Source organism: Lactuca saligna, chromosome 9, assembly GCF_052625555.1.
Source record: "Lactuca saligna cultivar CGN05327 chromosome 9, ASM5262555v1, whole genome shotgun sequence".
Lineage (NCBI taxonomy): Eukaryota > Viridiplantae > Streptophyta > Magnoliopsida > Asterales > Asteraceae > Lactuca > Lactuca saligna.
The window spans coordinates 174,033,052-174,056,320 of NC_136425.1; the positions used below are offsets into that span (position 1 = coordinate 174,033,052).

Below are 23,269 nucleotides of genomic sequence, written 5' to 3' on the forward strand. Positions count from 1 at the left end.
AAGTACATTATAACCTTTGTGTAATTTACTTTACTGTTACTATTCTACGATCCTCGTCAAATCCATCAACATGAAAATTCACTTTTATATCACAAACATTCCTATCTTCACATGCATGTACATCATGTACCCAAAAATACACCTTTGAACATCTACCAAAAAAAAATTTAACTACAAGTCTACAACCTATATTACAGTAGTAAAACGTTTACAAAGATACCCCAATATATATATATATATATATATATATATATATATATATATATATATATATATATATATATATATATATATATATATATATATATATATATATATATATATATATATATATATATATATATATACTAGTCCATATGAACACAAAGAGACTTTTTTTTTAAAAACTCCAACTGGTTTAAATAAACAAAAATATTCATGCCCAATCAAAAATTAAATAATTATGATTAAAGCATATGACATTCGTTACACTACTAGACAAGCAAAAATAAAATGTAACGATTATTGCCAATCAATATTTATTCAATACACCATATGGTAGCTTCTTAAATATAATAGTTGTTTATATCACACGTATATGTTTGAAGTTCCTTAAAAGATTTTGGTTTAATCTCATTATTTTGCAAGCATATATATAATTTTGTGGACTAAAAAAATATTAATCAACAATAACTACGGATGATAAAATTTTATGTTGTTTATGTCCTCCTATATCTTCTGTTTCATGGTCTTATAGTAATTATCATCCATGGTACAGCACAGCATGACAAAGCTGTGATTAAAAGAATTAAGAGGGGCAATTTGGGAATTTTACTATTCCAATATAAACTTCTTTTGTGGTTTTGAACGTTCATCTAAATCAAAACTTATCATCAGGCGCAAACCCTCTCTCCAACATTTGGTCATGCAACCTAAAAGCTTCCTTCATATTCTCCTTTGAAACATACCCATTTATCATCAATACATAAGTCGATCTATCAGGCTTCAAACCTTTCTCAATCATCTTCCCATAAACCATATTAGCTTCATCCATTCTCCCATTTCTACAAAATCCATCAAGAATCACATTATACGTAACAACATCCGGAAAAATCCCTTCACTTTCCATCCCATTGACCAAGTCAAACGCCTTATCCATATCATTTTCCTTCAAATACCCATGTATAAGAGTATTATACGTAACACTATCAGCACTAACATTATTAAACCCCATTCGATTAAAAAATAAACCCGCCTCTTTAACTAATCCTGCCCTACAATACCCTTTAATAATCGTGTTACATGTCACAATTGTGGGCCCGATCCCATTCGCGACCATTTCGTCCCAAATCCGTAACGCCTCATTCACATGACCCGTGTTACAAAACCCGTTAATTAAAATACTATACGTTATATAATTTGGGAAAATATTTTTACATATCATAGCATTCCATAAATCTTTAGCTTTTTCCATCTCGCCTTCCTTACAAAACCCATCGATTAAAGTGTTATATGTCACGATATCAGGGTTTATGTTCCTTTGAATCATAGATTCAAACAAATTAACCGCTTTTTTCATGTTTCCTTCTTTCGAGTACCCGTTGATAAGTGTCGCGAAAGTGTAAAAATCCGGATATACCCTTCGTTCGACCATCTCGTCAAATAGTTTATCGGCTTCTTGAAGCATTTTACTTTTGCATAATCCGTTTAAAAGTGAATTATATGTAACAACATCTAAAACGCAACCCCGATCAATCATTTCATCCCGAATCTTGATTGCTTCCGACATCACACCGTGTTTGCAAAACCCGTTGATTAAAATTGTGTAAATAACATTATCGGGTGTCAACCCGGAATCTTTCATATTCTTGAAGTAGAATAAAGCCCGATTGAGATTTCCGGATCTTGAAAACAACCCGATAAGTGAGGTATAAGTCAAGATATCGGGTCCCACGTTTTGGTTCAAGATTTCTTGAAAAATGGTTTCGGCTTCTTCCATAGAATTACCCTTTTTACAGCATTCGATTAACAAGGCGTTGTAAGTAGTGGAGTCGGGATTTAACCCATTATGAACCATTTCTTTTACTATCTCTTTTGCTCTTTCCAAACCCCTGGTTTTACAAACCCCGTTTAGAATCGAATTATAAGTGTAAAGTCCCGGTTTTAATCCTTTACTTTGCATAGAGGTCATGAGTTCAAAAGCTTCATCGAGAAGGCCTACACGTGAATAACCGTTTATCAATGTATTATAGGTCACGATATCTGGGGAAATACCTTTTGCCTCGAATTCAATCAAGAAAGGCTTTACCTTTTTGAAGTTATGATCCTTACAAATGGCATTCACCATAATGTTCATTGTATAGATGTTGAATTGAACAACCCCTTTTGAAACGACATCATTGTAAACCTCCCACGCTAAATCAAACCAACCGATCTTAACAAGGCCTCCAAGAACAGTGTTGCATCCGTTTATCGGAACAGAAATTCCCCTGTTTGTGACTAATTTGAAGGCTTCCACTCCTTCTCTTAACTTCCTAGCTTGCACATATGTACGAATCAACAGATCAAAAACGATGGGACTGGAGCCACATTTCTCGTATGTGGATATTAAACAGTCAACGATCATGGTGCGTGACACGCCGCTCTTCCTAATCATTCTAAGCAACAAAGCCTGGGCATCGGATAACCTTCTATTCCTGGAAAGTACGTGAACTGTCGCACTCAAAGAGATAGAGGAATGCCTAAATTTCGGGTGATTTGAGGCGACCGTGTCAAGAAATTTTTGACCCAGTTGCGGATTATCACGACAATGATAAATGACATCGAGAAAGGAAGAGGGGGTTAATTGAAATAGATAATCTTTGGAGGAATTGAGCTTACCTTGTTTTAAACGCATCAAAATCTTCTCGATTAAGAACGTTTCGATGTGTCCTGATTCTTGTGGTGTTGATGGGGTTTGGAGGGATTTTACTGCGTATGTGGAAAGGGGTTTTGTAAGAGAAGCGGGAGCTGCTATTGTTCTTGTTCGGAGAGACGTTGTTGGCGAGAGTAACCCTTTTGGTGCTGCCATTGACGAGTTGTGGGATGCTCTGATGTTGCAAAGATTGAGAAAATGAACTTCTGTGTAAGAGCGACTTGTAGAGGAAAAAGGTCTTTTTCTAATTTATACCTTGAGAGTTGAGGCGGACGGTAGCGGAGGGCGGTGGAACCGTCAGACGGTAGGCAGGAGGCGGCATGGGATCTGGGTTGCGACGGAACAACATGTTTGAGTAACTACAACAAGGGCCAAGGGAGGGAGGACCAAAAAGGGGTGTTTAGTATTGTTTTTACCAAAATGCCCCTCAGATTATTTATTAATTTTCTGAACAGGCCTCATGATTGGGTTCCTTTGAAAGACATGATAGCATATCGGCATTCTTGCCTTGACAACAAAGTGGGATTCAAGGTGAGATTTTTAATTTGACAAGATTTGGCTTATGAGTAACTTAGTATCAAAATTACCAACTTACCCTTTTTGAATTTTTTTTAGGGTTTTGCTTACCAAAAGAGACACAAGAAAAAGTAGCGAAAATTTCATTTTATGGAAAACCAGCAGAACTCAAACATGGTAGTGGAGTTGTTACAGAATATTTGCTCTAGAGGTATTGAAAAAACAAATTCTTCTTCTTGTATTTCTTGAAAATAATAAAATAATAAAATGATAAAATGACTTATATATGGCTGCACAACATGTATTAGTAATTCTGGAGAACTCAGATGAACCAGTTGGTGCTACGATTTCTGAAAATGGTAACCAATTTTTATTTAATAAAAAACTTTTTTGAAGGTTTAATTTCGGTATATGATTAATTATCTTTTTGGCATTTATTTGTAGATATTATTGAATCTGTTGTTCTTTCTGAAAACCGAAACGTTGAGGGACGTGTTCATGCCTTAACAGGAACAAACTACCTCGTATCACCTCCTTTAGTTGTTGCCTATGCCCTTGCAAAGACTTTAATTTTATTAAATCTACTTGATAGCGTATATAGTTGCCAAGTCAGCAAACAGATTCGTTAAAAGTTAGTTACAACAAGTCTATTGTAACAGTTGTAACAATTGGGGCATCTATATAAAAGGTGTATTTGATCAAAGAGGAATACAATATATAATTTCATTCTCTCTCTAAATATGAACTGTTTCACTGTTCAGTATTCACCACTACAAAAATAGAATAAATTACAACTTTTGTGCCTCTTGTATGTCAAAAGTTGTGATTTCTGTCCACATGTTTTGTTTGTTGCAAAGATGGCCCTTGTAATGTAGTTTCATTGCACTTTCGGTACTTGGCTTGGATGGCGTTGAAAAGTTCTGTTAAGAATGATTATTTTGCCTTCATCTTCTTGAACAAAACCCTACCTTTCTCTTAATATTATTCAAGGATAAAAGAGTTTTAGCTTTAGGTTATATTTTTTGGGTTTTGATTTGGAACTTGGTTTAATTTTAGAGTTTAAGATGAAGGAGACTGACAAATGTTTTAAGATTTTCATTGAAGGTGACGAAGTCAAGGGCAAATGTTTTAAGGTTTTCATTGAAGGAGACAAAGTCAAGGGTAAGATAGTCATTTTAGACATACGCTTTTGGGCCCACCATCTGTGCAACAAATCAAACATCTAGACAAAAACCATAACTTTTGACATACCACAGGGACTAAAGTCATAATTTACTCAAAATGAATATTAATTCATACTATAATTTTGTTTCTCAGGTTGATATTGATTTTGAGAAAGAACCAACTGGAATTGGGAAAGATTGAAAGAATACTTATTTCAGGGATATTTAGCCAAGCATTCAAGAAGTTGCTGATGTAAGCATTCCTCAAGTTTTTGATGAAGTTGGCCCAAAGACTCTTCATATTCCAACTGGAGGCAAACTCTCTGTTTTTGATGCAGCATCAGTGAGTTTATACTTTATAAACGCGTTCATTCTATTATAACTTTGTTTATTGTAAAAAGAAATGTATTTTTATTTTTTAATTAGAGATATAAGGATGCGGGTGTGTAACATCCCGGAATAGCAAGAGTAGAGTTAAAGGGCTAAAAGTGTAAGTCTCGAAGGGCGACTCGGCGAGTCCATGGATGGACTCGGCGAGTAGAGTCGCGACTTTGGTCGCGTGTCAAGTGGCCTACTCGGCGAGTAGGTGCTGGGTGAAGAAAACCCTAAATCCGGGGAATGAGCCCTATATAAAGAACATTATGTTTCCTCCCCAGCCTTTTTGATCCCCCTTGAGTCCCAAAAACCCTAATTGCATGAAGGAACACCGTTTTTGAGCAAATTGGAGCTTGGAGAGGTGCTTGTTGAAGAAATCTTGAAGGAGAAGAGGCTTGGATTAAAGGGTTTTGCTTGGATCCGAGTTTCATTGTTGTTGGGGCATTCTTTGGAGGTAATATGTCGTTCTTGAGCTGCTATTGTCTAGATTCTTCATTTTTGGGGGTGTTGGGATCATATCTTTTGGTGCTTTGGAGTCTAGAGGTTAGATCTGAGGTTGCTACCTCAGATCTGGAATAGAGAAGGGTTGGAATGCCTGAAAGTCCCTGTAATTGTGTATGTAGTGAAGCTATCTTGTCCCAAACCTTAGCCCTAATGTGTATAATGCCTAGATCTTCATGGATTCACGTAAAGATTGCCACTTTACGTGATGGAAGGCCTTAGGAGAAGTAGATCTATGTTTTAGATCAATTGCATGGCCTGGAGTGCTTCTGTATGGATTCAGACCGGTGGTACTCGACGAGTCACATGGGTGGACTCGACGAGTTGCTTGAAGATGAGCTAGAACTCGACGAGTTGGATGAACAACTCGTCGAGTAGGTTGAAGATAGTCTTAGACTCGGCGAGTCTGTTCTTGGACTCGGCGAGTCTTGTCGAAGAGTCCCAATATTTTCTGGTTGAGTCGAGAATCGGTGAGTCAAGGGATGACTCGGTGAGTTGGGTGCGAGTGGACTCAGAGTTGTTAGACTCGGCGAGTCTCGGGGTGACTCGGCGAGTTGGGTCGCGGATTGAGGGAAGTTCTGAGCATAGGGACTCGGCGAGTCATCGGGTTGACTCGGCGAGTAGAGTCAGTCGGGGGTTGACTTTGACTTTGTCTAAGGTTAACCAGTTGTCTTCAAGGGGTATTTTGGTAATTAAGGATATATATTGAGTTAAGTGTTTTGGTGTTCAGTGGAGGAGTTCGGAGCAGCGGGATCTTATCCTTTCAGCCGGCAGTTTCGAGGTGAGTTATCCTCACTATATCAACAAGGTCTAAGGCACCAAGGCCGGCCCTTATCGGATTGAGATCCGGGTAGTTGTTGTTATTTTGTTGTTGTGATATGCTTGCATCCTGAGAGTTAGGACGGTATATGTTAGAGGCCTGATTGAGATCGGTATCCTGAGAGATAGGGAAATGCTATGCTAGTAACCTGTTAGGTTGGTATACTGCTTAGAGTAGGTTATGTTATGTGATCTGTTAGATCGGTTTGTTTGAATGAGAAATGTTATATGATTATATGTTTATGTGCACATGGTTGTTTGGACTGGAGATGGGTTGAGGCGGGTCCTGCTTCGTGCTGTAGGCCAAGATACCCAGGGCGGACCGGTTATTCCGAAGGCCCAGCGAGCGGTCCGGATATGCTGTAGGCCCATGCGGGCGGACCAGACGTGCCGAGGCTCGGAGAGTGGACCAGGCCGACTGAAGGCCCGATGCGGGCGGACCAGCCATACTGTAGACTCAGAGAGTGGACCAGGTGAGTTGAAGGCCCAGCACGGGCGGACCAACCACACTGCAGACTTGAGGTACGTGATTGGACACGGAGTGTGGACCAAGGGATTGAAGGCCCGACCAGGCGGACCAGTCCCACAGTAGACCCGATATGCATGACTGTTCTGTGATTCGTTATGAGATAGCATGTTACGTGTATGGTAAATGTGGTTGGTATTTTGGGGGTATCTCACTAAGCTTTCGGGCTTACAGTTGTGGTTTAATGTTTTTCAGGTTCTTCAAGAGACTGTGGCAAGGCGAATGCGTGATCGTACCACTCCTCATGATTTTGTAGCAATGTGATTCTGGGAATACTCTAAATGGTTTGTATTGAAAACCTTTTTGTAATAATTTAATGAAATCGGGTTGTTTTAGAAAAATTTAAATTGGTTGGATTTTTCGGTCGTTACAGGGTGAGGCCACCATTGTTTTGGCAGGAGCAGAATATGGTAGTGGAAGCTCCCGAGATTGGGTTTTTTTTTTCTTAACGATGGAATCAGAGAAGGAATGGAATGGGTGATTCTATTTGAATGAAAAAAGTTGTTTGTTTTGTTTGATGGACTGGATCATTCCTGAATTTCATTTTTTTTAATAGGGTTGCGGTATGGCTTCTTGCTTGTTTACCCGCAACGTATATGTAAAAGAAAAAAAAAATCCTTAGACACCGGTGCTTTTTCTAAAGTAATAAATTTTAAAACATGAAAGTAGGATTATAATGAATATTTTACAGAGAGTAAAAGCAATGATTGCGAAAAGTTTTGAGAGGATTCACCGGAGTAATCTAGTCGGAATGGGAATCATACCCCTTTGTTTCAAAGCCGGTGAGGATGCAGACACACTAGGGTTGACCGGTTATGAACGGTAGTACGGTACACCATTGACATCCCAACTAGTATTACTGACATCCGCCCTGGTCAAGAGGTCACCGTCATCACTGACACCGGAAAGTCGTTCCCATGCATCGTCCGCTTCGATATCGAGGTACAATTTCTCCACTTACCGCTCTACAGTATGACATGACATGATAGAACAGTATACACTATTGTGTACTATTATGGGACCAAGACTCGGACTCATATATGACATGACTGTTGTGTACCGTTTTGGTACGGAGACTCAGATGACATGGCATAATAGATCATACATTGTTGTGTAGTGTCCTCGGACAAAGATTGAGATTGATGTTAATGTTTTATACAGGGGAAAATGATTTAAAAGCCCAACGAAATTTCCAAACCATTCAAAAAGCCTCAATCATGTTTTGTCTGTTAAAAAAAACCCAACGAACTTAACATTTTGTCTAAAAAGTCTAACAAAGTTTCAAACCGTTCAAAAAATCTCAAATTTGTTTTGTTTACGATCGTTAGGTTTTTTTGAACAATCAAAACATGATTGAAGTTTTTTAAGCATTTTGGAAACTTTGTTGGTCTAACAAGTTATTTTCCCGATACGCTAATAAGTCACGTCATCTGTTTCTCTTATTTGACTTTCAGGAAAATGTAACTTAGTTAGGTTTTTTAGACAAAAGGTTAAATTCGTTGAGTTTTTTTTAACAGATAAAACATAATTTGAGTTTTTTGAACGGTTTAAAAACTTCGTTTGACTCGTAAGTCATTTTCCCTTTTGTACAGGTGGAATTGGCATATTTTAACCATGGTGGGATTCTTCCATATGTTATTCGATGTGTGTAGATTTTGTGAGTGTAAGTTGAGGAAAGTGAAAAATAAAGAGTCATTTATTTTCAATTTATCCAAACTCAATTGATTGATGCATAGAAAGACTCTCCCTGTATCTAGATTTATTTAGTAGAGTAATTAAGTTCTGTTAAACTTGCTTTCTCAATTATTATAGAAACTAGTGCAAATTATAATTTTTTTAAACGAAAAATAAACTAAATTATTCATAGAGTATATTATTTATTCCATCTATGTTCACTTTGAGAAATATCCTAAATTATTCCACTTATGTCCATTATAAAAAAAAATTATTTCACTTATGTCCACCTTTGAGAAAGATTCCAAATTATTCGACCTATATCCACCGATAGTAAGGAGGGACTAGAGTAAATAATATAAATGTTCTATGTGCTAGCTTCACATAAAATCGCAATTTTACTACAGTTTTGCATTTGGTTATTTTGTGATATCATTTATCAAGTGGTTGGATATATAGTTTGAATTTCGTTGTGGTTTGGGTGGGGTTATTTTTCATTTAATATCAATATTTAATTACAATTTAAAGGTCAAAAAAGTCATTTTAGCATGAGTTAACAGACTTAAACTTATGTTATTAGCTTAAGTAATCAAAACACAACGAAACATGTTCATACAAACATTCTACACAAAAATTCAAAGTTTAGAGAAGTATATAGTTTATCTCGTCGAATGAATGTGTAATGATTGGTTAGAAGCATATAAGTTCCCGTTGGATTTGATAACACACATATAATATCGATTAAATTATATTCCACAAGTACAATATGAGCATGATTATACAATAGATATTTTGAAAATGGAGACATTTACTATTTACAAAAGTATTAAAAAAAATTAAAAACTATATATGCACGAAAAATATCTCAAGAGAGTTTTGAAGATGAACGTGATTAATAATGGCTGAATTCAGGTATCGATTGTAAAGCAGGATTCCAGCTGCATCTACTTCTTCTATACTTCACCATTCTTCGATCTGATATCAGGTCGTCGACGGAAGAAAACGATGGTGGTGAGTGGTGGTAGACGGTGGCTCTGTTCAAGATTTGCTTCAACTCAGACTGTGTCAGCACCACCTTCACCCTCACACATCTTCTCATTCGAGGAGACGTCATAGTTGCTTCCATGGCGACTGCTGCTGCATTGTCTGCTTGTACCTTGAACCTCACTTTCTTCTTTTCCTTACAGCACTCATCACTTCTGAGTACAACCTGATCATGCACTCTCGAAATCACAAGAGGTAATTCTGCTTCTTCTTCGTCTTCTTCATGGGGTGCTTGTTCTGATTTCAGAACCGGTTTCAGGCAGTTGCCCATTTTAAACAGGACGCCGGAGGTGTTGTGACGGCGGCCGGTGGACTGGTCGGTGGTGGGACTTCGGAGCTGATAAAGTTTGGCTTTTGCAAAGTATGTATTTGGTATCATTTCTGTATAATTTGTCAATAACTATTTATAAGAAGTTAAATCATGACAAGTGTCCCATAATCATGTCACGTTTACATTGATCGTCGTATATTTATAGATACATAAAAATAATTATATTTTAGTTATTGTTGTGATTTAATAATTGTGTATATTCCAGCTTTATTAATAAAAGTCATTAAATTTTAACAAATTTTTATATCGAAATAATATAGTTATTATAATAAAAAATGGGCTGATAACAAAAAAAGAGAACTTTATAATTTTGCCAAAATCCGGTTCAAATGTAGTATATTACTTTGTTTTAAAAAGCCATTAGTAAAATTATATTATAAGATTTTAGTTAAAGAAAACCACCCGATATATAGAAATATTTAGGCTAACAATAGATTATATATTATTTATAATTTTTGTTTAATTGATGATTAAATATCCATGATAATTTCTGGTAGTTAAGTGAATTAATAATAAAGAAAATCAGTTATAAATTAATTTGCTTAGGTACATCTACCGTTTGGTAGGAAATTAAAGTTTGGATTATGTACCAATAAACCACGTTACTCTTTTAGTATTAAAAGAAATAATGAGTTTTTTAAATGCCAAATTTAAAATTTTACTGTAATTAATTGATAAATATGTTAAAATACCACTAACAGTCTTGTAAATGAAAGGATCAATGGTTATTTGATGTATTGAATAACTGACTAATATAAATTATAAAGTAATAGTAACAGCAAATCCAGTCTCTGGTTGCAACGATAATATATAGTTTAATGTGTGGTTAAATAATTTATTCTATTTTATTGGCATTAGACAACCACCAAAATTGTCAAATACCCTTTCGTACCCTTATTCAATCCGCCAACGTCACAAGTTTTTTTTTTAGGTTTACACTAATTGTACTCGATTAAACGGTTGTTAGCATATTTTGAGCTAGAGGTGAGCAAACCCAAACCAAAAAACCGATAAACTGATATTTTAGAAACCGAAAAATCAGGTTCGGTTTCGGTTTTTAACCAGAAACCGACCCGTCCAACCCGAGAAACCGACCCATACTTAAAACCGACAAACCATCTCAAGAAACCGACCCGTCCAACCCTAGAAACCACTCATACTTGATTGTGTTTTGGTTGTAATAGACTATTTTGTGCTTTAGTTGTAAATTGTAATGAGTTATTTGTTGTAAGACTCATGTTTTTTGAAGTATTTAACTTCAATTTGGTATTTTTTGAAGTATTTAACTTGTTGCTTCATTTATGAAAAATGGGTTAAAACACAAAACCCATGGGTTTAAACCTAGAATCCGTGAGTGTATGGGTTGAACCAAGAAACCGAAAAACCGCCCAAACCGACCTCAGAAGCTAAGAAACCGAACCGACCAGAAACCGATCTTATTGGGTTCTGAAAACCAAAAACCGATCATTTATGGGTTTGGGTCCAAAACCGACCCAAACCGACCCATGCACAACCCTATTTTAAGCATTGCATGGTTAATTACCAGTGGATTTTTAAACTGTTTACAAAATAATGGGTTTGAATATTATCGACTATTATTTATATATATTTTTTATTTTTTTAAAAACAACAAATATATTAATAAAAACGATCCACCGCTAGCAAGGAACTAAAGGAGGACGGAAAGGTACAATACAATAATAAAGATAAAAGCAGAAACAAATAAAAAGTATGATGCTACAAATTATTATATGGGGAAGTCTGCAAAGAGCCTAAATTTGATTTCCCCTTACATTTGATCCAGAAATATACTACAGATTTAATAAGTTTCACCCCACTTGATAAATCTCCCTTTGAATACTCGAGCATTCTGAAATTTCCATATATTCCATAAAAGTCCATAGGAGATTGTAAGGAACTTTGGGGCCATACCATGAAAGGCTCTGACATAGTAGTGTACACTAATATGTTTAGTGATCTTGCAGCTTTATGTCCGGGGATGGTCCCCACGGAAAGAAAGAAAATCGAGAGGTACATCTGGGGAATGTTGCCTCCATTTCAGGGGTACGTATTGTCTTTAAACCCCTCTACATTCAATATTGTCAAACGATTGGCACAGAGACCCATCGACCATGGAGTCTGTCCACAAGCAACAACCCCTGTTGTCCCAGAACTAGCCAAAGCAAACGACAACAAGAAAAAGTTTTGGGACAAGAAAAAGAACCAATTAACGCAAAACTCCGCCAAGAAACATCGGATTGTGGTTGTTCATGCCGCAACAACCCCTGATGTCCTTGCACCAGCAAATCAGTACGTTGGAAGTCTGCCGAAATGCAACAAGTGCAACTTCCATCATAATGGATCTTGCCGAGAGATGCATTGTGCAAAATGCAACAGGAAGGGGCACACTGCCCGTTTTTGTAAGGCACCGACAAAATCAATCACCCAAGTCCCTGGTATTGGAGTAGGTCAGGCCTGCTACGGGTGCTGTGAAGTTAGGCACTACAAACAGAACTGTCCAAAGGTGGGGAATACTAGTGGAGTAGGGAGAATTTTAGCGATGGGCCTTGAGGAAGTTGTGGCAGACCCTACGGTGGTCACGGTACGTTTCTCATCGATAACTCTTATGTATGCATACTATCTGATAGAAGAGCGGAGAGGAGTTTCGTGAATCAAAATTTTAAGCACTTACTTAAACAACAACCACAACCACTAAAAGAAACGTCCACAGTAGAAATGGCTAATTGGAAGACTGAGAGCACTAACGATATATACATAGGATGCACTCTCCCTCTAGATAACTATTCATTTCAAATCGAACTCATGTCTGTCTCGATTAAAAGTTTCGACGTCATTATCGGGATGGATTGGCTGAGTCTTCATCGGGTTGACATCTTGTGTTTTGAGAAAGACATTTGTCTTAATCTACCGAATAGTGAAACCCTAGTTATCTATGGTGACAAACCAGGCACGAATCTTCGAGTCATCTCGAGTATTCAATCCCAGAAGTACTTATGAAAGGAATATCATATGTTCCTTGTGTTGGATTAGTGTCTAAGTCCATAACTATTTTGGTATGTACTTGACCCGATGGTGCATGGTCCTTTTGGGTTGCCTTCACCAAAGCAACTTGGTTGGAGAAATAAATAAAGAGAGAGAGGTTATTATGATTTATTAATATGTTATAAGAATAATATATTAAAGGAGAAATCATATTTGTTTAATTAATATTGGTCAATAATTAATTAAGAATTAATTTTGTGATCAAGTGTAATTAATTAAACTAGAGGGGTTGAATTGTAATTATGTGATAGTTACAAAATAAGGTAAGGATTATCTTAAATATAGGGTGAACGAATTTAAGAAGATATTGCCTTAGAATTCGACTAGGATAAGGGTTTCTAAGACTTATCTTATGATTGCTTGGTGGGCAAGCAACTAGATAAGGATAAGGACTAAAACCCTAATCTTTACACCTATATAAACCCCCTAAGGCTCATGAATTCGTCTAAGCCTTCCCAAGAAGTCCTAAGGACGAATTCCTACCTCTCTCCTCTCTCTTTATAACTTCTCCACTTACTTATGGTGTTTATAAGCCATTAGAGGAGTGACACTTGTGACTCTAAGCCTTCCAAAGTCAATTCAAGGAGGAATTGGGATTGTTATTACTACATAACAATCAAGGTAATATCTTAAACCTAATTATATGTTAATATTGATTTCCATATGCTAGAATTAGGGTTTATAGTCTTGGATTCAAAGCATGTACAATAGAGAAACCTAGATCCAAGCATTAGGGTTTGTATGAGCACATATGATGTCTTATGACCAAAACCCATCAGCTCATGTGGTTGAGGTGAGCTAAAAGGTGAATGACTTAAAGAACATCTCAGAAGTCTGCGACTTTCCCGACATCTTTCCCGAAGATCTTCTAGGATTACCACCACAACGTCAAGTCGAGTTCAGAATTGACTTAATTCCAGGAGCTACCCTTGTAGCCAAATCGCCTTACCGACTAGCACCAGTTGAGATGTAGGAACTATCCAGTCAATTGAACGAACTTCTCAGCAAAGGATTTATTAGACCAAGCTTCTCACCCTGGGTAGCACTGGTCTTGCTCGTGAAAAAGAAGGATGGATCATTCCGTATGTGCATCGACTATCACGAGCTAAACAAACTTACCATTAAGAACGATACCCTCTACCACGGATAGACGACTTGTTTAACCAACTTCAAGGAGCAAGCTACTTTCAAAGATTGAATTAAGTTCCGGGTATCACCAGTTACGAGTTTTGGAGGAAGATGTTCCCAAATTAGCCTTCTGAACTCGTTATGGTCACTACGAGTTTGTAGTGATGCCTTTCGGATTAACTAATGCACCTGTGGTATTCATGGAATTAATGAATCGGGTGTGTCATCCTTACTTAGATAAGTTCGTGATAGTATTCATCGATGACATACTTATCTACTCACGCAGTAAGGATGAACATAGTCAACACTTAAGACAGATCTTGGAAACACTACGAGCATAGAAGCTTTATGTGAAGTTCTCTAAATGCGAATTTTGGATTTGAAGAGTCAAATTCTTGGGTCACGTGGTTAGAGAAGACGGAATTCACATGAACCCTTCCAAAATGAAGGCCATCGAGAACCGGTCGGCACCAAGGACGCCTACGGAAATTCGTCAATTCTTAGGCCTCGTTGGTACTATCACAGATTCATTCAGAACTTCTCAAGGATCGCGAAACCACTTACCACATTGATCCAGAAAGGTGTGACCTTTGACTAGGAAGAGAAACAAAAAAAAGGTTCCAAACATTAAAGCAAGCTATGCAACACACCGATATTGTCCCTCCCAAAAGGGATAGAAGATTTCGTGGTATACTGCGACGCATCCAACCAAGGGCTTGGTTGTGTTCTTATGCAACGGGGAAAGGTCATCGCCTGTGCCTTGAGACAACTTAAGACACACGAAGTCAACTACACTACTCATTATCTGGAGTTAGGAGCAGTAGTATTTGCTCTAAAAATCTGGAGACACTACTAGTATGGTACGAAGAGCACTATCTTTACAGACCACACAATTCTCCAACATATATTCGACCAGAAGGAGCTCAATATGAGACAACAGCGGTGGGTCGAGCTACTAAAAGAATACGAATGCGAAATTCGTTATCATCCCGGTAAAACCAATGTAGTAGCTGACACCCTAAGTCGAAAAGAGTACTCAGGACGTAGAGTCAAGGCATTGACTATGCCAATCTATTCACATCTGTCCACACAAAGTAAGGAGGCTCAACAGGAAGCCTTAAAGCCTAAAAATGTGGCAGGTGAAACCCTAAGAGGGATGGATAAGAACTTAGAAGCCAAGGGTGATGGAGTCTTATACCTCATGGATCGGATCTGGACACCGAAACTTGGTGGTTTCAAAGACGTTGTCATGAACGAAGCGCAAAATACTCGATACTCTGTTCATCCAAGTTTAGACAAGATGTATCTAGATCTCAAAAATTTATATCGGTGGCCTAACATGAAAGCAAAGATTGCTACCTTCATGGGCAAGTGTCTTACTTGCGCCAAGGTTAAGGTAGAATACCAAAAACCATCAGGTTTACTACAACAACAACAGATACCTGAGTGGAAGTGGGAGCGGAATACAATGGATTTCATAACCAAGTTGCCCAAGACAACAGGTGGTCTCGATACCATTTGGGTTATCATTGACCGGTTAACTAAGTTCGCGCACTTCCTACCAATCAAAAAGACCGGCAAGATGGAGAAACTGACTAGAACATACATTAGAGAAATCGTACGACTACATGGTGTTCCCATATCTATTATCTCGATAGAGACAGTAGATTCACCTCAAGATTCTGGCAGTCGCTACAAAAATCCCTGGGAACTAGGTTGGACATGAGTACAGCCTACCACCCACAAACTGATTTACAGAGTGAGAGGATTATACAAATGTTGGAAGACATGCTGAGAGCTTGTGTGATCGACTTTGGTAAAGCATGGTATATCCATTTACCATTGGTCGAGTTTTCATGCAACAACAGCTACCATACTGGTATCAAAGTACCTCCATTCGAAGCCCCCTATGGCCGGAAGTGCAGATCCCCTCTGTGCTGGGCTGAGGTGGGTGACACGCAACTAGCTAAAGGACAAGTTACGGACAACACTCTCACTAGTCCAGAAATCATCAGAGAGACAATAGAAAAGATTGTGCAAATTCCCTAGCTATTGAAAACCTCTAGATATCGACAAAAAAGCTACGCAGACAAAAGACGGAAACCCTTGGAATTTCAGGTTGGTGACCTTGTTCTATTGAAGGTCTCACCCTGGAAGGGCATGATCCGCTTCGGGAAATGTGGTAAACTAAATCCAAGGTACATTGGGCCTTTTGAGATTCTTTCTAGAATCGGCCCTGTAGCTTACAAACTCCGACTACCTCAAGAACAACGTACACCCTACTTTCCACGTTTCCAACCTAAAAAGTGTCTATCTGATGAAACTCTTGTTATCCCACTCGATGAAATCAAGATCAATGAGAGCCTCAAATTCATGGAAGAACTAGTAGAAATCATGCATAGGGAAGTCAAGCAAACCAAACAAAGTCGTATCTTGATAGTGAAGGTTCACTGGAATGCAAAATGAGGACTTGAATTCACTTGGGAGCAAGAGGATCAAATGAAACATAGACTTAATTTCGGACGAAATTCCCTCTAACGTGGGGATGATGTGACAACCCGTTATTTCCATTATTGTAAAAGTCAAACTAAGTCAAGATTATTATTTTGATTTACTTATTTAAGGTTAGATTATAACCAATATGTGTTTAAAAGACTTTTATTAGAAGTGTTGCTTAAAATTAGAAGTGTATTGCTTAATCCGAGAAGTCTCACATGGGCCGCAAACCCTCGATTCGCAGCCGAGAACCCTGGCATAGCCTAAGACTTCGGACCGCAAACCCACTTTGGGCCGCAAACCCACTTTGGGTCGCAAACACACTTTGGACCGTAAACCCTCGGTTCACAGCCGAAAACTCCTTTCTGACTGCAAACTTCGGTCCTATCCCCTTGGTGCGAGAACCAATGCATGTGTCCCATCACGATTTCGACCCTATTCATATGGGGGGACCAAAAACACTTCATCACTTCTACCATCCCAACCAAAAACACCCTTTTACTCTCAAGAACATCAACCTAAAATCCTCATTCTTTCTCAACTATCATAAAAAATCCTTTGTATCTCCTTTGGATCTTACTTAGAACATCAAGTGTTCTTCATTTCATCAAGATCCTCAGCCGAAAACCCTTGAATCTCCTTGGTTTCACCAAGAACACCAAGATCTTCATTGGGCCGAAAAACCCAAAGGTTGGCCGAAAACTCCTTGCAGCCTTCCTAAATCGCTTCTAACACTATTATTTGTAAGTGAAACTTACAAATTAGTCTAGTTCCATATCGTACTTGTGAGTATATTCACTAATTGTATACACATATATTGCGTGAAATACTTTTAGGACTTGTTTATGCCTCAGGATCTAACTTGTGGAAATAAATATCCTATATCGAACCTTCAAACAACTCACTCGCATAAGGTGAGTTCATACCCCTACAATTTACCTTTTTCAATGTTTTTAGGGGGGAGGGGGGAATACAAGTAGAACACAATTTAATTGTGTTAACTCTTACATGTGAAAACAAACAAACAAGGATTTGTTATGCTTATAAATATTGTTAAAATCATTTCAAAACTCTTTTAAACTATTTTAGATTTCTGTTTATATTAAAATCATATTCGTTTGTATATTTATGTATAATCATGCTTTAACGGACTTAGGACTATTACATGAATATTAAATCTCATTTTCCAATACATACTTAACTCAGTTGCATATGTTGGGTAGTTGAGTCTTTTCTCCAAATCATTTACTGTTCAAACAAAACGTACTAGTAAACTATAATATGGATAGTTTAGAGAATCAATTCATACTATTTTCTAGACCAGAGAAACAATACATGAATCAATACACACATAATACTACATTTCATTACAAAGTATACTATTCATTTACAAGAACAAGAAGGAACTTACATACTATACGTGAACAAGTTAACTAGAATGTGAAATACGATTTCATGGCATAACAATATTCTTGCTAAGTCATGTTTTGTAACCAGAGTCTCTCGGAGGGAGAGCGTGAGTTTGTGTGTAGATCTATACGGGACTGACCATCCCACACCTTGCTGTTAGCTACAGTGGGACCTACAAGTCTACAGGTGACAATTGTTGGATTAGTGTCTAAGCCTGTAACTATATTTGGTATGTACTTGACCCGGTTGTGCATGGTCCTTGTGGGTTGCCTTCACCAAAGCAACTTGATGGAATGATTTATGGAGAAAGAGGATTAATTATGATTTATTAATATATTATATGAATAATATATTAAAGGATAAATCATATTTTTTAGATAATATTAGTTAAGAATTAATTGATAATTAGTTTTGTGACTAATAGACATTAATTAAACTTAGGGGACTGGAATTGTAATTATAAGATAGTTACAATTAGGCTATGGATCACCTTGGAACATAGGTTGGACGAATTCTATGGGAAGCTCATAAGAAATTCATACAAAGGTTGTTCTAAAGGGAGTCCATGGGCTGCTTAGGGCCTAAGCAATCAAATTAGGGTTTCCTAGTTGATAACCCTAATTGCCTCACTATATAAAGACCCCTATAGCCCCAAAAATGTAAGGAACTCTTTTGGAAGAACCCTAGGACGATTTTGGTGCTTCTCTTCCTTCTCTTTAGTCATCCTCTTGCTTGTGGTGTTTGTAAGCCATTAGAGGAGTGACACTTGTGACTCTAAGCTCCAAAGACAAGAAGATTCAAGCCATTGAAGAAGAGGTAATCATCTAGATCTGTATTCTTATGTCTATTTCGAAATACATATGCTAGATTAGGGTTCTTGAGTCTTGGATGAATTGCATGTACAATAGAGAAACCTAGATCCAAGCATTAGGGTTTACATGGGCACATAGGATGTTGTTTTGGCTCAAACCCATCAGTGGTATCAGAGCTTTGATTGGCATCAGTTGTATTTGATGCTTATATGTTCGTTCTTGGCTTGATATGAAAATCGTTTTCTAAAAATACCCAGCTCACGACATGAATCTCTGAGTTCACGATGTGAGCCCAGTCTGTCAGACAGACTCGACAAGTGCAGTTGGCTACTCCACGAGTCTCTGGATCAGATGGCTCATAACTCGGATTTTTTTGGCTAATTTTGTAATTGGATAATTACCAAAATTGTTTTTGAATAATAAAATCCAATATATATATATATATATATATATATATATATATATATATATATATATATATATATATATATATATATATATATATATGTTATGATTATCCTTACAAAATTGAAAGATAATTACCATTTATTTGAATAATAATTTAATTATAAGATAATATTTGATTATTTAATTTATTTGGTGAATTATCTTGTAAATAATCTTGATTAGGTCAAATTTAGATAATCATTAAATTAATTGTTTAATTTAAAATTATTTGCTATTTGATCATTTGTGTTTTAAAAAGTTTAACTTTGAAATATTTAAATTCTAAACACTAATGATTTGAAATATTTCAAAACTTGCTATCAAGTTTTGGAATTTAAAATTTAATTAAAAGTTTAATTTTAAAATGTTGAATTCTAAAACCCTAATTTTTGAAAAATTCAAATTGCACCCTTATGGTTTTATTAAATTAGTTAAGTGTATAATTAAAAGAGAGTTAATAAATCCATAGTGATATGATTTACATTTAATTAAATTAAAAGTGTAATTTATTAAATTAGACCACATAGTATTTTAAAAGTGTAAAATACACCCTTATACTATATATAAAATTAAAAGTCTAATATTATATATGTATAGCTTAAATGTCAGTCTTACCGTTAGTAGGCCTCATTCACGAAGTTGGTCTATATGGGGTGTTTAAAGAAGAACCTTTAAAATGACTGACATTGGGTATCCACTCTTACCCACCGTACTCTTGACTAGTGGAGGGTCGTTAACTGAACGGGTAGGAAACATGTGTGGTTAACTGGCACACTAAATGGGTTCTAAGCAATGGTAGCAAAGGGTGACTCGATGTTTATCATAGTTCGGTGGAGCGTGTGTGGTTAACCAGCACATCGAATAGGTGATTGTAACATTGGGGCACCATGTAAGTATGCATGGTTATTCACGCCATGTTTTGTGATCCTCGGCATCCCAGTCACAAATCGAGGGGCATATCGAGATTTAAACATGCCATTGAAAAGTTTAATGAATCTCAAAGGATTTATGAGTTTTCAATACATTTAAAACTTAATCTCCTTTTTGTTTTTTCATGGTGGAAATTTAGTGAATCGTCATTCACTTACCTTCAAATGTTCTGCAATTTGGATTACGACATCCCTCTTCCAAATTGTAGAATATTGTATTGGGTCATAGCCTTAATATCTTATTTGGGTGATTTACTAAGGACTCAATCAATCAACTAACTTGAATTTCTCCCGTTTTGTAGATGTCAAAGTATGACAACTATGGTCTTCCCAAATCTTGTGGAACAAGCTTTCCACATGAAGATGATATTCCACGATTCGATCGAGGAATAAGAGATCATGCTTCACTTCCTCTACTTCCTCCTATTATTCTCCCTAACCCACAAGTTCAAAGGCTTGAAAAGTTCAAGCTCACTCAAGCTCTATTGGCAATAAAACATGAAGATGGAAAGTTAATGTGTGCACACGTCTTAGAGATGAAGTCACACATTGATAGGTTAAGAATGTTGGGAGTCGTTGTCTGTAAGGAGTTGGCTGTTGACTGGGTTCTTCAGTTGCTTCTTGACTCATGTAGTAAGCTCGTAAGAGAGTACTATATGATATACCACGATGTGACCCTCATCGATCTCACTTATTTGCTTATTGTTGTTGAATTAATTATGATTTGGCGCACTGGAAAAGCAAAGTTGATTGGTGGATCTGCCTTACATACCTCTATGGATATAGGAAATGGCAACGAAATACATGCGTGGTCGAAAAGTTTGATCATAAGAGAAAGGCAAAGTCTGAAGTAGTTTTGTGTGTTGTTCCAAAAGAGTCAATTTGCTTTTATTGCCAAGAGAAATGGCATTAGAGACGAAGCTGCCCAGTCTACCTAAGAGATCTAAGAGATTGGAGAGTCAAGACATTTGGCTCTTCTGTTGGGTTTTAGCCATAAGAACTTTCCTATGTGCGCATGCAAAACCCTATTGCTTGGATCTAGGCTTTCTATCAAACATGCTTTTGAATCCAAGACTTCTAATGGCTAATTAGGTTAAACAATAACATTAATACAGATCTAGAATCATACCTTTGAGTTCCTTGTTGATCTTCTTGTCTTGGAGCTTCTAGAGTCACAATTGTCACTCCTCTGATGGTTTACAAACACCAATAGCAAGCAAGATGATTTAGGAGAGAGGAGAGGGGATGGAATTCGGCCAGAGGTTCCTTGCTTTAGGTTCTTAAAGATTGTACACGAATTCCACACCCCAAGGGCCTATTTATACCTTTAGACTCCTTAAGGGTTTCACCCTAAACCCTAATTGGATAATTTTCACTTAAGGCTATCCAAATCCATTCCATAGATATCCTTATGGACTATTTTGAGCTATCCTAAAGCTCTTAGAAACCGTCCAAAGTCCATCCTAATGGATTTATAGTCTAAAGTCTAACTATCAAACAATTGACAGTTTATACCCTCTTATTTAATTAATCTCTTTAAGTCACCAAATTAATACCAATTAATCTATGACTTATATTAATCAAATAGCTAAATATTAATCCTTATAATATTTACTCTCTCTTAACAAATCATCCTTCAAGTTGCTATGGTGAAGGCAACCCAAAAGGACCATGCACCACCGAATATAGTTATAGCCTTAGACACTATTCCAACAGTCTCCCACTTGGATAAGTCTAGTAACTATACAAGTATAATACGGTTTGCAATCGTAGCTCTCAAAGACGCTGTCAACTCTGATCTAATCAATCTTGTCCTTTAGATAAGGGATCGTACAGTCCTCTGTTAGATATCATGCTGACAATCCTATGGAATGGTTAGTCTAGCATTTAGATTTCTCGATCTTCGATTTATTTGACATAGAACTTAATCGAACACATCAATTCAGTTCTGACCGGGCCCGGCACATAAGTCAAATCAAATCATCGAGTGGCCAAGATATCTCTTCTACCCTCTTAGGATAAAATTTACAGATAAACTTCGACTTATATGCATTTACTTATTCATTAACCAACTATACACAACAATGCGTTTTATAACATCAAGTTACTGATGCGTTTTCGCATTATCAATGCACAATCAATTAGCAAATAATAAACCATATATCTAGGTTTTAAGACCATATGATATTATCGTCTTGCGATCACCTTTTATATCGTGTTCCATAAAGTGATTCCAGCAAGCGCGGGTTTATTCCAATGCTCAAAACCAGTTCGTAAGCACTCATGAACGTTGCAGCAACTCTTGCTATGTCTAACACCATTTAGACACTCTACACACCAATTCACGACAATCTTCATTCATATCTACTCCCAACATATGAACGATTGTGGACCATTTGAATAATTCGATTATTCCTAATAAACTCAATTATTCTGGAAGTCAAAACATGCAAAGTGAAACAATAGTTAAACAACTAACATGTGATAGTAACTTTACTCATAAATAAAACTTCTTTATTTAATCATCAAATGTTAATTACATTTATCTATTATACGTTTCTAATACAATCTAATCTATGCTAATATCATCCTTCAGCCCAATACTCCTAGCATGCTGTAAGTGCTTAACCCTACTCAGTCCCTTCGTAAGCGGATCTGCTGGGTTATCTTCTGATGATATCCTCTTCACTACGAGTTGTCCTTCTTCTACACGATGTCTAATGAAGTGATATTTTCTGTCGATATGTCGAGATCTACCATGATCCCTCGGTTCCTTGGTCAAGGCAACCGCACCTTCGTTATCACAGAAAATCTCCATGGGCTCCTTTATGGCCGGCATAACTCCAAGATCACCAATGAAGTTCTTTAGCCATATTGCCTCCTTCGACGCTTCGCTCGCTGCGATGTACTCTGATTCGCACGTTGAATCAGCTACGGATTCCTGCTTGGAACTTTTCCATGTCACTGCTCCTCCATTTAGGGTAAAGACCCAGCCCGACTGCGAACGATAGTTGTCCCTGTCGGTTTGAAAGCTGGCGTCACTATACCCTCGCACCTTCAAGTCATCACTCCCTCCAAGGACTAAGAACCATTCTTTCGTCCTCCGAAGGTACTTAAGGATGTTCTTCACCGCAATCCAATG

General features: G+C 37.1%; 1 protein-coding gene across 1 annotated transcript; it reads right to left on the reverse strand.

Moving 5' to 3' along the window:
• Nucleotides 1-599: 599 nt before the first annotated feature.
• Nucleotides 600-3,268, reverse strand: LOC145017136 (Tetratricopeptide repeat (TPR)-like superfamily protein). The gene is made up of 2 exons (XM_078975211.1): nt 3,149-3,268; nt 600-3,068 (listed from the first exon to the last, which is right to left on the reverse strand). The coding sequence occupies exon 2, from the start codon at nt 3,047-3,049 to the stop codon at nt 860-862; it is 2,190 nt and encodes a 729-aa protein (XP_078831337.1). The 5' UTR covers nt 3,050-3,068; nt 3,149-3,268; the 3' UTR covers nt 600-859.
• Nucleotides 3,269-23,269: the final 20,001 nt, after the last annotated feature.